This window comes from Centropristis striata, chromosome 14 (assembly GCF_030273125.1).
Source record: "Centropristis striata isolate RG_2023a ecotype Rhode Island chromosome 14, C.striata_1.0, whole genome shotgun sequence".
Lineage (NCBI taxonomy): Eukaryota > Metazoa > Chordata > Actinopteri > Perciformes > Serranidae > Centropristis > Centropristis striata.
Genome location: NC_081530.1, coordinates 18,558,136 through 18,574,297, shown reverse-complemented (window position 1 = coordinate 18,574,297; position 16,162 = coordinate 18,558,136). Strand labels below are relative to the sequence as shown.

At 38.4% G+C, this 16,162-nt stretch overlaps 1 protein-coding gene and 1 pseudogene across 7 annotated transcripts; both read right to left on the bottom strand.

Moving 5' to 3' along the window:
- Positions 1–2,308: 2,308 nt before the first annotated feature.
- Positions 2,309–12,239, bottom strand: mbpa (myelin basic protein a). Of its 7 annotated transcripts, XM_059350225.1 has the most exons (8): positions 11,999–12,237; positions 9,619–9,714; positions 9,170–9,196; positions 7,729–7,749; positions 7,209–7,267; positions 4,829–4,912; positions 4,696–4,716; positions 2,309–3,473 (listed from the first exon to the last, which is right to left on the bottom strand). In XM_059350225.1, the coding sequence occupies exons 1-8, from the start codon at positions 12,116–12,118 to the stop codon at positions 3,311–3,313; spliced, it is 591 nt and encodes a 196-aa protein (XP_059206208.1). In that variant the 5' UTR covers positions 12,119–12,237; the 3' UTR covers positions 2,309–3,310. The 7 variants fall into 7 exon arrangements, with proteins under 7 accessions (XP_059206208.1, XP_059206209.1, XP_059206210.1 ...); XM_059350226.1 differs by lacking the exon at positions 4,696–4,716; XM_059350229.1 differs by lacking the exon at positions 7,209–7,267 and having other exon boundaries at positions 3,370–3,473; positions 11,999–12,239.
- Positions 12,036–12,554, bottom strand: LOC131985294 (myelin basic protein-like; annotated as a pseudogene).
- Between the last annotated feature and the right edge of the window lie 3,608 nt (positions 12,555–16,162).

The window sequence follows — 16,162 nt, the reverse complement described above, 5'->3', positions numbered from 1 at the left end:
ACATTAGAAAATAAACACAAGGGTATAAACATGTTTTCTGTGCCATATTGATGTCTCTTCACATAGTGTAAAGGAAAAAAAGTATTGGTATATATGGTAATAAAGACAGTTTTGATATTTCTGATTGATTGTGGAGTGTTGAGATTTATTCGCATACACTGATTCTAAAACACTGCCGCTCATTTAGATTGGCCATTCTAGAACACTGCTTCTAGAACTGGATCATTCTAGAACACTGAGGCTCATTTTGATCAGTTATTCTAGAATACTGCTTCTAGAACTAAGTCATTCCAGAACACAGGCTCATTTTGATCAGTCATTCTAGAACTAAGTCAATCTAGAACACTGAGGCTCATTTTGATCAGTCATTCTAGAACACTGCTTCTCGAACTGGGTCATTCTAGAACACAGACTTGTTTTAGTGGCTCGTTCTAGAACACTAAAGCTCTTCTGGAACAGTGAGGCTTGTTGTGGAACATTTTGGGTTATTTTTGTACAGTGAGTCGTATTCTTTAACACAGATACTCTTTATATAACACTGGCTCATTCTAGAACTGTTCGGTTGATGCCAGAACGCTGTGGCTCATTTCCGAGCAGTTCCTCTGCAGCACAATAGTGGATCCCCAGAGGTCTCTCTTGCACAACACTGCAGCATTCCTTTCCTGTGATCAAATTGTGCAAAAGGTCTTGGCTTTGAGAGGAAAACATCCTCCACCAACTGTAAAAAAAAGAAAAGAAAAGTGGCCCAGATAAAGTGAAAGATAATAAGCCAATGAATGGGTCTTTAATGTATTCAGGTAATTAAGGGGGCAAAGCCCATAGAGATTTACATTTCAATCGCAAGCATGACGTTGTGACGAACAACAGTACAAAGAGGGACAAAGGTATGGCAAGGTATATGTATTAAGGATACAGTATAGGGAATTGCATAACAATTTGTTGATATTTTTCTCTGGCGATGTAGGTTGAACGAATGCTTGAATCTTACATCAGAAAACTTTTTTTTTTCAGATTTTGTTACATTTGTAGTTATATTTGTTAATACCTGACTTCGATGTGTTCAAAATCAGTGTAAAGTATATTGAATGCTAGAATGCAAGAAATACTGCTTTTGTTGATGCACTGAGGCAATTATCACAGGAGCATTGTATACAGTAGATACGGAGATCTTTGCTAATTGTAGTCTTAGGGGCAGTTGTCCTTGAAAAGCTCTATCTCAGCATTATTTCTAATGATGTGAAACATTGTTTTTCCCACCTCTATGTTCAATTCACTGTGGGACATAATGTACAGCTCGGCGTAATCAAGATCTTGCTTCCTGTAGTCTGTACAACACTTTGATATTGGACTTACTGTTTGAAAGAGATGATTGGCCTCCAGAGGATATTTTAAGAGTGCGTGGGAGTCTTCAGTTATGGGTTAAGGGAAAAAAATAAAGTACATACTGTATTTTTTCCGTCTTTTTTTGCTGCTCAGTAAACCTTGAAGCTGGGTGAGACATGGAGTTGCAGTTTCTGCTGTCGTGGTTTACAAGGCATTGTGGCAAATATCTTAAAAATAACATATTTGATTAAACGTTTAACATTTTATGGTCATTTTCTCCAAATATATTTAACCAATGGGTGAGCAGTGGTGGAAAAAGTATTCAGATCCCTTACTTGAGTAAAAGTAATACCACACCATGAAATTAATCCACTACAAGTAAAAGTCCTGCATTCAAAACTTACTGAAGTAAAAGTATAAAAGTATCAGCATCAAAATGTTCTTAGTATCAAAAGTGAAAGAAATGGACCCACTCAAATTGTTTTATATATTCAAAATATATTATTGTATTATTATTATTGATGCATTAATGAAATGCACGAAATTTCATAAAGATAGAGCTCATTTTAACAACTTAATATTTTATTTATTTAGAGGTTTAACTTAAAAAAATGTCTAATAGCATTAAATTTATCATGATTTAATGACAAATCTCAACCTGAAAATTAACTTAAGCTGTCATGTAGTGGAGTAAAATGTACAATATTTGCCACAAAATGTAGTGGAGTATAAGAATAAAGTTACATAAAATTCAAATACTCATGTAAACTACTAGTACCTGAAAATTGTACTTTAGTACTGTATGTGAGTGAAGGTATTATCTCCTCAACTCTCTTCAAGAAAAGCAAATAATTATCATGTTTCCTTAAAATGTAAACTGTTTCTCTAAAGCTTATTTTAAATGTTGGTCTGTAAATGTGTCTTATATGCTTTGGCTTTTGCAAAAATGTAATGTATTAAAGACAACAGATTTTAAAACACTTAATAACTGAGGGAAGACATGTTTATTAGGCTGAACATTAAAACAGAGCTTTACATTAACAGGACACATAACACTCCTGGACTCCCGTAGCACCACCAAGTCAGCAAAGAAAAAAAACAAACACCTTTACAGTTCTTTTGACATGTACAAATGAAAGTGGCAAATGTCATTTATTATGAACAAAATGAAATCTACAAATGATGCCTCAGAACATTTGAAATCAACATACTGTCCTTCGTTACTCCTCAAACCATCTCGGCTGCTTCTGCCTTTAACCTTTGAGCCACTTACGAACTGACCATCAGATAAAAACAAACAGTTGTCTATCATCTTTTAACTTAAACACATTAAAAGTTCAAACTTAATTGAAGCTGCAAACAGATAACATAATAAATGCTGCGTAGCAAAGAGAGCAGACCAGTTGTTTTTAGGACATTCTTTAGTTTTGTAACAGTGCATTTGAAAAGGGCATTTTTACTTTTTTGCAATGACATACTGTACATGTTTATTAGTTACACTGAAACAAAAAGTGTTACATAAAAAACAACAATAAAAGTCCGTACTACTCATAAACTGCAGGTTTCCAGTTTTCAAATGCTTTGCAACATACATTTTCACTCAGCCACAAACAGGACCACTCTCCATCTGGATCTCATGAAACAGAAACAATGTTTGACACAGGATTCACATGTTTTGTTTTAGAAAGCAGCGAAATACGCAAAGCGTCACTCATGTACAAAATGCAGACAACAGGGGACGAATAGAAAAACAAACATCTGCCATAAACAAACCTCAGACAGCAGACACTAGCACCGTCAGACCAACATACTCGAATGGGTGATTTTTACAGTGAGATGTTTTACTAAAAGCATGACCGAACCTCTTATAAACAGCTAGACAGGATATCCGTAGAAGTAGGATTATAACAAAAACAGGCACAGTTAACATTAACGTCCCTGGAGAGTGGTTTTTATACTTGATGTCTTAACATACAGAAGGCTTGTGTTAGTGTGTTAACATTTCTTGAGGTTGTGAGTCCGCCGCATGCAGATCTGTTTCCCCTCCTCCGTCTGGTCCCATCGGCGTTGGATCTGTGGTTTGGTCCTCGGCGGCGAGCTTAGAAGATGGTGCTCCAGCGTTTAGGGGGTGTACGGGACTTGGTGTCTCCCTGGAGAGGAGGAGAAGGAGGATGAAGAGGTGGCTAAGAGGAAAAACATTTAAATCCCCCAGAGGTGGCATCTTTAAGACAGATCTGGGCTGAACAGTGTAGCTTTCAGTTAAAATCTTGCTGCAAGTTGATGAAAGATTTGATTGTCGACTACTTCACATTCACTGGGATTCGAGGGGATCCTCCACGCTGAAAATGAACCCTCAGAAGAGTCGAGGTAGATGGCATTTGCAGAAAAATAATCAATGAATACACGTGTGAGAGTTTAATATTTTGGTTTACATGTTGTAGGGCTGCAACGATCAATTTTGTCTGCAGAATATTAATACAAAATGTAGATATTTATAAATAGAGAATGTCTTTTGTCAGTCCAAAACTCAAAAATATTCCATTTAATGTTATGTATAAGGGAGAAAAAAAAGCACAAAATCTCCATATATGAGAGGCTAAAAATAGTATTTTCTGCAATTTTGCATTAAATTTTTTTTTACCCTTTGCTAAGCCCCACCCCTCCATTGCAGAAAGGCCAATCATAGCATAGCATCGGCCAGCCCCAACCAGTCTGAGCACCACAGCATGGAGGGAGAGATCATTTAAAAGTGAAGTCTTCTGCAGCTTCTATTTTTATCTTTCTTATCTGTTTTTGCTACTGAGTCAGTTTGACATACTGGATATTTCCTTCAAATGCATATCAGACCTTTCTGTCTGCTTTGCTCTAAAATCCCTTTAACATTTTCCTAAAAATTTGATAATATATAGTCAGTGGCTGTAGTCGTGTCTCCATCAACAAATTTCTCTGAGCATTTTGACGATTTGCATGAGAAAAGCTTGATGGAAACACCCAAATTTCATAAAACTTTTGAAAATGCGCATATAAGTTTTTACTCTTGCTTGAGGCGTTTTTTCTTTTTCTTTTTCTGAAATAGTTAAACGGGAGGTAACACCTGTTCCAAATAAGTTCTGATGTAGCATTTAACATAAACATTAACATACATTTTTACTTTAATATTCGCTCGGCCAACAACAAAATAACGGGGTCAGTTATTTTAACAATCAATTGAGTAGCAAAGTTAGTCGTTGCAGCTCTAACGTGTTGTGTCACAGTAAAAAATGAAAATGTTGCTCTTAAGATCGTTAGTTTAATTACGATGACTGTGAAAGCGTGTTGATGAAATATGATGAATGAATCTGAATTATTATACTGTATTTATTTATTACTCACTGATCTCTGCTGAGAGCATCACTGTTGCATTAGGGCAAACACAGACAGGAAACAATGTTTAAGAAGCCCAGATTTACAGAAAGAAAGACGAAATGTTGAGTAAAACAAGGAGGTGGTCGTGCGGTAAGCTCACCAGGTTGAAGATCCTGGACAGTGTGCTTTGTTCTCTGCGTCTTCTGACCGGCGACTTTGTGCTCTCAGCACGCGGCGACGAGGCCTAGAAAAAGACGCTCTATAAGCACAGATGGAGACCTGAAACCAGGGCCTGAAACCAGGGCGTCTGCTGCTGTGTCACTGTTGAACCTTTGACCAGACTTTTAATTAATTTAGCATTGATGACCTTTTTACTAGATGAGACACATTTTACCTCAGAGCATCACAGATGTCCCACTACTTCAACAAAATGCCAAAAACTGTTTTTACAAACATTAAATAGGGCACAAATAGTGCTTTTGGGCAAAACATCAATAGATAATAAGTCTTCCTTATTAGTGCTCAAATGTTCTTTGTTCACCATCCATCCTTTGTAATTGCATTGGGATCGACTTTTTGGTATTTGGACCAAAAGGAAGTTTTTGATGTGCTAAATTTCCCTTGTGGACAAGAAAAGTGGGCTGATATAAAGGTGCAATGTGTAAGATATGGCCAGATTTTTTTTGTTTAAAACATTCTAATTATTAACTCACATTATCAACAAATTGTGAGGAAGTGACAGTTTAGATGTTATATCAAAGACATCTATGTATTGTGTTGCAGAGATATCTACTAAAATGAGTCTGCAAACCAGTCACCAGTCCTGTGTTGTAATACCACTACGGCCTTGAGAGGCAGTAGTGAGTCACTGTAGCTTCTTCAGGACTAAGAGAAACTTGTTTCCCCTCAAAAACGACAATAGAGGGCGTTTGTACGGGCAAAAAATAATACGACTCATATTCACAATTTAGACTGTCCTCCGGTGCCATCTTGCTGATGTAGTAGTAGTGATTGATGATGATGAGTTTAAATGGTGGATGTTACACTCGGGGAGGTGGATGCTTCGAACAAACGGCTGACCTTTTTATGTAACTTCTGTGGCTCATATCAACCTCGTAACTACTACACTTCCGGCATTTACGTAATTTTTTTTACTGTTTAAACTGTCTTTTATAACACTCCACCAGGATGTTTTTATCCCCTAAACCTAGGTCAGTGATTTTGTAGGATAAATTGACCGAAACTGCAGCCTTTTTTGTAACTGTGAACTGTACTGTAAACCGCAAAATGCTCATATGTGTTGTTATTAGTGGTACTGACACTGACAACGGTCTATTCTTTCGTTGAGGTTGGAGATCTTGTTGTACAAAGAAGTAGATGCAGCTGCACTGTTAACAGATGTTCTGCATTTGAGAGACTGTTGCAATGGACAGGTCCCTGCACAGTCTAGTTACATCCTGGTGGACATTACTTGCTCAGCAGAGGAGATGTGAGAGGAAGCAGAATCGACCTAGCGGGGGCTGCATAAGCCTGCTGTACCCCGTGTCTTTTCTCACTCTCTTGTCAACATGAGACTACTAACCACAGTACAAACATCTGTGTTATGGTGTATGTGTGTATGTGTTATCAGAGACAAGGCTGCATACAAAGCAAAGCTTAGACGTCTGACAGCCTTTTAAGATGGGAAACTGAAGCCGTTATCTATGCCTCCACCAGATTCCATTGACAAAACCAGCAATTTTACCTTGCAAAACAAGGCTGTCGCTGGTCTAACATTACCACCACCTCGCTCAGTTAGTTTGTTTACTGTTGTGACTTTTGGATCAGAACAGTGACTCAACTAGTGCTAGCGTTCACAGCTTCCTGTGGTAACTTATCTCACTGCTTTTTGCTCAAGGCCGTGGGAGCATTTCCATTTCAAAAACCTGTAAAAGGCCTCCGCTGGAGCATTAAAACGCAGAATATCAATTTCAGATTTTGCATGTCAGTAAACAATGTCACTTGAATATCTTCCACGAGGTGAAATGCCCTATTTTCTTTGGAGCATGTGGCCAGGAAATACACATTGCACCTTTAAAGGTCATAAACCAGTTTCACTAATTCCCCTTGTAAGCTGAGGAGAAAACAACAGAAAACTGCAGGTGTGTGGCTTCCCTGCAACAGCAGCAGTGTAATGTGGAAGAATCAGTTGTCTCTGTTCTTCGATCTGTTATTGTGAGAGAATAACACGCCCGAGGCTTGGGGAAAAACGTGACAGATAAGAGCAGCCTTCAGGGGAAAGAAAATAGATGACAAGGACGAGGCAGGGTCCACGTTGAGCTGAGTCGGTAATCACGTCAAATGACAAACGTATGACACGGCAGCCCGGGGTCGCCTTACAGATGAGGATACACAAAGAAAGTGGAAAGCCAAAACAGATGGGTCGATGAGTCATTTGTGGCACAGAGGGGATGGAGGTGTTACGGAGAACTGGAGGTGTGAAAGAGGAGGAGGAGGAGGAGGGTGATGCAGGCCGAAAGGTCCTAAGAAAAAATGTTTACCGGTTGTGGTTCATAAATAGTTGAGCAGTTTCAAAGTCATCCAGGAGAAGCGAGTCACTCTGGATTGAAGCAAAGGAGAATTTATTGAAATGTCATGAGTTTACTAATGAGCCAATAATACTTGTCAGACATGTATTTCAGTCTTTTTTCCACTGATCAACCAGTGAGTGAAAGCGGTTTTCTGTGGCACCCGTCAAGAGCGAGCTTCGCCTTTCAGCTACTGTACGAAGACGTTGGTGAATCAGCTCTCCTTTTTGTTCCATCATGCTCAGATATAAAAGATATTTCTCTTCAAGAAGTGAAGAAAGCAGTGAAAGACAAAGTGAGAAAGAGACAGGATGAGCGTGAAGGTTAGGTAACAGGTGTGCTGCAGACAAAGGACACACTGTGGAGGAGCTTGCTACAGACAGATATAAATGGGAACACTGCACACACACATACATAGAGAGAGAGACAGAGAGTGATGCAGTCAGCAGCGGGGCTTTTGTTTGATTCAAGAAGGGAAGTTTGTGTGACGTACCAAACCCAAGACGTCTCTCCACTGGACATGAAAAAGAAACAGACAGTGACATGAGGATGAGATGAGAAACAGTGAGAGTGTCGAGGCACCTGTGTCCGCCTTCAACACATCCACAATCACTGAGTTAAGTTTTAGATGGTGAGATTAGCAGTGATGTGGTTGGAAATAAGAGTGAAAAATTAGTCATTTTCACTGGTAATGACTTCTCGTTCCAAACGTTTTTGGCTTGTGAGTGGTTGCACAAAAGAATGACTTTCCTCTGAAAATATTCCCCTTATGGTGGCCAGAAAAGGGTAACACTGTTAAGATAAGATTGAAGAACAAAATAATCTATGTAGCAAAACTATAGTTTTATTTTGTTGGGCACTGCTTTACCAATAATTCCATACTGCAGTAGCTTTACATAAAAAAAATATATATATCAAAAGCATTACAGTTAATTTATCCCTAATTTAAAATAACCACATCTAAAATTGAGAGCCACGATTTGTGTAAACGTTCAACGTATCCTCATATGAACATTTCTGATTTCTTAGGAAATCATCTGGTCAAAATGTCAATTTAAAAACTTTTTTTTTTCATGTGATATCTTATGAAATATGTCCATTCTATAGCAATTGCGTTTTAATAATTGTGAAACTGTAGCACGATCACTGTTTTAAACATGTGGCAATCGCTGTTTTGAACACATTGTAAACATTGTAAACTGAACTACTTCTTCCTTAGGTTTACGCAACACAATGAAGTGGTTATGGTTAGGAAAAAGATCAGGGTTAGCTTTAAAAACACTACTTCTGTATCTAACTAATGGACGTGGTTGTATAGGTGACGTAAATATAATATGCACCAGGTTGACTTGTAGTTTCAAACAGGACACAAACAGCAATGTCCTGGGGCAAATTCGTGTAATTGTTTCATCTGTCCACGACCCGTCCGCCTGCTCTAAAAGGATTTGATAAGTATTTATATCTACTACCTCGCTTCAATTCCTGCTTCACTCCCGTCGCTCCCATCATATTTTCTATGGCCACTAGAGGGCGCCACCTGACATTAAATTAGCAGCACCTCTTGGCTCACAAAAACATGCTTTTCCTACAAAATTCAATGCAATATTTTTTGTAGAGGTATCTACAATCAGTGGATGAGAACAGCCTGGCAGATAATGTTCCAATCATTCACTGCACTTGTGATAATATCGTGCTACACTCACAACACACAATCCTAAGGTGGTTTATACCTGCTATATACCTGCATGTTAGCATTCAAGTGGATATTGAATAAAAAGAGTCAGATGTTGAATTTGACCCTGAGAAATATGCTTTGATGTAGAGCTTTAGACAAGGAAGCCAAGTCTAAAAAAAGTGATCAGAAGTAGATTATTAGTGCGTGTCTGCATCTCCACCTGATCAACAAAACTGATATTGTGAAAAATGAGACTCACCCTGGATTTAGGACGAGGAGAGGAAACCTGAGAGACACCAAGCAACAAAGGAATGATTGATAGCACGGGGCAGGGACAACAAGCACTGAAATAAACAAACATTTGAGCTTCTGATAGAAACTTTCCACAGTTCCTGTTTTTTCTTTATCAGTATGTAAATGAATGAGTCATGCAGATTTATAATCGGTGCAGGAGCTGCGGAGAACAGTTTATCTCTGAAACGCTGCCACACTATTGATGCCAAGAGTCAGAAAAAAACAAATAAACCCACAGTTCAACAGTGATAAATTGGATGAAATTGGATTGTTGTATTTTCTTTCTTATGTAACTCAAAGCAGTCTGACTGATGCATCAAACTCTGAGCTCAGAAACTGTTGGATGGTAGCACGATGCAACAAACAAACACACATTATATTAAAGATATTTATATTGATATGATGTAAACTTACAATGCTCCTGAAGAAATGCATCACAGCATTTTCATTGGTCCGGCGGCGAGAGGAGGATTGCTGGGGTGAGGAGGCCAAGTGACCCCGAAACGACCCCTGTGAGGATCAGAGGAGGTCAAATAACTGCATGTGATTACCACAAAATCCAGTAATGCTACTGTGAAACAGTAAAGAGTGGAATCAAATCAAATAGCCTCAGCTTTTAAGTCCTTTAAGCAGTGTTCAGTTAAGTCTTGAAGTACAAAATGTGTAAAAAAAAAAAATATTTAATAGGAGTTCGTTTGGCCTGAACTTGAAAAGACGTCAGTTTTCTCTTTCCTGAAAACCGTCCGCAGCTGCACCATACCACCTTATGTTATAATTGCAATAATTATAGTAGTTTCAAGGCCCTACTGGACATCAGGTCTTACAATGTGCAGCAGCGGAGCATAATCACGTCTGCAATAGGAAATCTGCACATTGAGGCAATTAGAGGCAAATTAAATCCAAAAAAAGAAACAGCACGACAGATTTACAGTAGTGAAGCAAGGTGAGACAAACACCTGACTGTCTCTGTGCAGTCTGACAGGAAAATGTAAAAACACATAAATACATCTATATATGGTGCTTTGTTCTGGATGTCCCTCAGCTTAGTATTTGATATGACTGAATGCATCTTGAATCTATTTCAAGTTATACTCTTTGGTCTTATAATTAACTATTATTCTTATTCTTATGATTCTTATTCTTATTTTTACTTAATTTAAATTTAATTAAATTATTTTATTTTATTACTTTATTTTTATTTTTATAGATTGGGTTGGGTAGGACGGTTCTAGGGCCAAAATCATTTACATTTATGTTGAATTTGTCTCAATGTGGCTAATGCTCCTTCCAGTAAAATATTATTGATAAAAAAGATTATTTACTAATCAACAGTGTAGATAAATTAACATAAACTTAAATAAATAACGTATCATCATGGCTCTCTCAGGGAAAACGAGGAAAAATGCATAAAAATCACCCCATAAACTGAGACACTTGTGTATGAGAGCAGCCACTCCCTTCCCACAGAGTTGAATCTTAAAGTGGTTTGAGGTTTTCTATCTGCAGCTCAAAGCCAGGCCGACATTAAAAACTACTGTCACCAGCATCAAGGTGCTGTTAGTGAAGTCAGTGTGGATATACACATTATTTCCTTGCTTAGTTAAGTTGTTAGAGTCAAACTTATTGCACTTTTCAGATTTCAGATCAACCGATATTAAGATATTTAAATAAGATACTATATTAGGATATCTTAAGATAAACCAAATAAGATTTCTAGAAAAGCATGATTTTTCTTCTTTCAATTACACTAAAATTTTCTTGTTTCTCACTAACTAAAGTGCAGGCCAGGTGGAATTTTTCCTGAATATTAAAATGCAAGCAGCAAATGAGAGAACCAACGATCCAAATCTGAATTAAGGAGTGTCTGATCCGGAAAACGAGCCGTCAGAGCTATTCACAATTTTAAGCAGCTTCTGTCAAAAAGGCCAAACTGAGAAATGTACATTTCTCTCCTGAACTGCTCTTACATGACGTCAGTGTGACTGAGAGTTCAGTTTCCCTTTAGTTGAAGGAGATTAGAAACATTCTGTCCGCTAAATATCATGAATTAGATTTGTTTAGTGTGTATTCCTTAATTGGTTACAAAAGTTTTCCTGCATCTAGTGAATCCAGTGAATCTAAAAACAAAGAAAACAGTTTTTCTAAGCTCACAGGATAAAACAAATCCCTATAATAAATAAATCAGATGATTGGTTAATTATATAATAATTGATGCCAAATCAAAGCATGGATTTTTCTCTGGTGTTCCTCAAGGTCTTGATGTCTCAATGTGGTATTTTTGAGGTATTTTTGACCATTTTTATTCCTTCTCCTGTCGTAAAAATATGTTAGATTTAGCACCAAATCTGTGTTACAAATGATGTCAATGCAATCATTCATGTAACAACTTATTAGGCATAATTTAGAATGGGAATGGAGTTCATATACTCCTGTCATAGTGTTTCAATGCTCTTAATGCACATTAAATACACACTTAACTTCCAAAACTTCAACAGGCATCTAACCAACACATAGTGTTTATCACAGATTGAATCTGTTATTCATTTATTTTTAACTTTGAATTAATAAATCTGATGATCAGGTAATTATATGGTCTTGAATAGCACAAAAAACAAGTACAATACTGTAAAAATTACAGTACTACAGTAAAAAGACCAAAAAGAATCACATTTTTGATTAACAATGTTAGAAAAAGTGGAATTTTCCAACTTTCAGTTAAAGTTAAAAGTTTTAAGGTTTTAAGTTTTTAGGAATTATAGAAAAAAAACCCTGATTCAGAAGAATGGATGCTCACCTTGCTCCTCTTCTTTTTGTCTCCTCCAAAGAATTTGGTAATCTGATCCATGAGACCGGGGTTCTTCTTTTTCCTCCCGAGCCCGAAGGTGCTCTGCCCTGAGGTGCTCGCCGTAGCCATACTAGTAGTTGCTGAGGTTGGGTGGGGTTGACCTCTCAGTAGTCTCCTCGGTAGTCCTCGTCCAAGTCAGTCCACAGTGCCAACGCTGGGCTCTGCTGCTCCTTCAGGGTGGTTTGCTGCTCCTCTGACGTGCAGGGGTCGTCTTTGAAGGTGTCGTCCCCCCGGCCGCGGTGCACCATGGGACATGAGGAGGGTCAGGTGGAGGGGGTGCGGTGTGGCACTGAGGGCCACGGCTCTGGCTTGACTCCAGGCATTCTTCGGAGCTTCAGTGGCTGTGTCAGTCACTGCCGCCCTCTGCATGGGCCCGGCCATTGTTCCTCTCCCCATCTGCTTCACCCCGGCCGCAGGGACAACAAGGGTTATCTCTGAGTCTGCACTCACACCCTGATGCAAAGCGGCCCGCTGCACTGTGAGGCCATTGTTGAATGAGCCTCATATATCCTCTCAATGGATTGCGTTTAAATTGGACGTACAGTCACCCAGATTAACATATGGAGAGGCCCACAAGACAAGAACAGCTTGTTGTGTGAAAACCTGTGAACATGAGCCAAGTATCTGTGTCTGCACAGTGATAAATAAACTTGTGGTGACTATGCATGTTCGGAAGTTCTCCATTGACGGGTTTTCATTTTGAAACCAATAAAATCCACACATATTTCCAGCTGTTGCTGCAAGATTAGAACAAAGTGAGTGTCAAAAGTTGTGTTTCTGTCTTGAAAAACCAAACCTTGCACCATTGGACAACATTTAGAGGCTCAGTTTGAATCCAAGTGAAGATACTGGTATCATATAAAACTAGATAAACCAGGGCAGCCACTGGTACCAACCATGTCATGATATCTTGTCAGGAAAAGCCTGAAAGAAAGGTCAGGCTAGATTTTTGCAAGGTAAAATTGGAGGACAAGGGGCCTCTGACCTCTGACCTTCTCTTCCCATATATGCCCACTTTATGATAATAACATGCAGATTGTTGCATATAGTGGAAATGTGTTATTTTCTTCTATAGTATTTGATTATTTCTGGATCCCGAAACAGTCTTGGAATTGCATAAACTGGGTATCACTGGAAAGCTGAGACTCTTGGATGAGTCCAGTTTTCTTCATGTGTGATGATATTAGTCCCAAATATTAGCCAGTTCATTGCAGTGAGTGAGTGCATTTCTTAAAACTGGACCTCACTGTGCAAAATAAGCTGCTGTGACCTCTAGGATAATCACAGCCTCATGAGACTTCACAAGCCCAAACTAGAGACCTAGAGCATTCAGAGAATGTATAGCTTTCCTATGTATATTGACAATAGGGTGGTTCTCAGCCGTTTCCAGATCAGTTGTCCCTGACAAATGTCCAAGGTTTTTGAAATCAAATCACAGCATAGATTTCTCTGTGGTGTTCCTTGAGGTCTAAATTTTGGAGAAATTTTTGACCATTTTATCTATTCTTTTTTTTTAAAGATATTTTTGAGGCATTTTTAAGGCTTTATTGACAATGGAGAGACAGGGTGAAGGCGGGGGACAGGGGTGAGGACATGTGAGAGGGTGCTCCGAGTCAGATTTGAGCCTTGGCCGCCCACTGGCACGGACTAGGCCTCTGTTGTATGCGCTCTACCAGGTGTGCCACTGGGACGCCCCCATTTTTATCCATTCTTGAGGCATCAAAAATGGTAAATATCAGCACCAAATCTGTGCAACGAATGGCATCAACCCAAAAATTGCTACAACAACTTAAGAGACACAGTTAAGGATGGGAATAGACTTCATGTACTCCTATTATTCTGTTCAAAGCCCTTAGACAGCATAACCTTTCAAATGTGTTTAGTTGACAAACCAAAACACACAGAGCTGAGCTGCAGCCCAAATTATTCTTCTCGTTCCCAGAGAGAGTTAACAAGATTGTTTTGTCAGCTGCTGTTTCGAAGACTAAAAGAATAACAAAAAAACAAACAAAAAGTAGACAAAAAAATCATAAATGCGCTCAGAATAATAGAAAGTTTGAACATCTGCAGTTGAACAAGCTTTATGTTTTGATGTGAGTATGATGACTTTAAGTAAAGACTTATTTGAAATTCACTGATTTCCAAGGTCAATTCTAACCTCAACATTTATTTTATTGTGAGAACACTTTCTGTCATTGTTGGTCGTTGGTGCACGAGTTCAAACATCCTTCAATGTTTCTGTCTGTAACTTCTTTAGTTTTCCTTTGCACCACATTTCAACACTACAAGCAGCGCTGGCTGCAGCAGCCGGCGGACAAAGCGAGTTCTGTTGCAGAGTAAGTTGTGTTAGAAAACACCCATGCAGCATCAGAATATTAATATTTTAGAACAGATGACTTGTTGTTGTTGTGGCTGCTTCTTATTTCAAGTCAGAAAGTCATTTTTAGAGATGGTTGTGGCAACAAATGTGTTTTCATATTGCAGAACATTTGACAAATAAAATCAATCTCCCAAGAACATTTTAGAAATGGAAAAACAGCTGAAGAATATTAGTTTTATCTTGTTATCCTGCTGTTTTTTCCTGATGAAGCCCAAATTCAAATGGTGCATAAAAACAAATGAAAAAACTGAAATATTAGCTTTAAATTTTGACTCAAGTGGCAGAAAAACAGTTGGAAGTAATTTGAACTAAATTGACAATCGGGAACTCCTAAAACACTCATTTAAATAAATGAATGTTGCATACTTTCTATATTAAAAAGGGTGTTTTTTTTCACTCAGAAAGCAGACAAGATAAGAAAAGGAGAGTTCATGCAGCATGTTGTATAACATGAGACACATAATGATTAATACTTGACCTGCTTTCCATTTATGGCCCCTCGCAGAGATACAGTGTGTGCTAAACCCTCGAAATGAGATAGAAAATAGAAAACATCATGCTCTGGGTGGTTTCTCCTCTGTCATGCTGCGGTGTCACTCAGCTTCATTACGGGATAATGCTGTTTCAGTCTAATCATGCTGGACACATCAGGACCAGGCACCAGGGACAGCGGCTTCCTCTGAAGGAAGAGAAATACTCCTTCTTTAGATGAAGCCGCTGTTTTTGTGCGGTAAAAAAACACCCGAATAAGACACTGATACTTTTGTGACTGAGCTGATTATTTTCATATGTCTAAGGGTGAAAATCGGGCCAGAAATCATAATGTCACATAAGCTGCAAGCATTTTTGTTGTTTAGGGAACAGAAAACAGCTTAAAAAACACAAGAACTCCAAGGCACAAGCAATTAAGAAGCCTTTATTGTAACAACATATTTATGTCTACTGTTGGGGAGTAATAGAATACATTACAAATCACATTTTACAATTGACAACCATTGCACATTTGTTTATACACAATACAAGGAAGGCAAAGTTGGAATCATTTTGTTTTCAGGCACAATCCTCTCTTAATTGACTGTTTGCAAAACTCTTCCCTTGAATGGTCCTTCTCCAATCATACCTTAGCAACCGTTACTAAGAGAAGAATGTCCGTCAAGCTTTGAGCTCTGAGCAACAAGGTGAAACGGTCTGACACCAGGTACATAAGAGTTTAGCAGGAGTAGTCCATTTTTTTCCCATTTCCAAAACCCAAAATGTAAGAGGAGCGTTGCTGGCTGTGGATTAAGCAGTGTGGGAGACCCCTCTCCCAACTTAATATCTCCAAATTTAGCTGTTAGCTAGCAAACATGATCTAACTAACGATTGTCTAACTGTTAGATGAGATCACCCAAACTGGATTCCACTGTTCTGGTTTCTGTCAACTAGTATTATTACAACTACTAGTGCAGAACCAGTCCAACTAACTTATGTTAATGATTCAATTCTTATGAGCTATTTCTGAACAAGAAATGAGGAAAACAAGGGTGGTCTAATCATTTTTTCCATGACTGTATGCAGCACATGCTACAAAAAAATCAGTCTGTGTTACCGATGATTTACCACCTTAGCACCAGTCACACCTTATTGTACATGTTGTGAGTGTAGCCTACAGATGAGGTGTTAGGAACAGATTGATTAATAAAGTTTGAGAAGATATACACTTTATTTGTCAAGAATAAATCACACTGTCACAA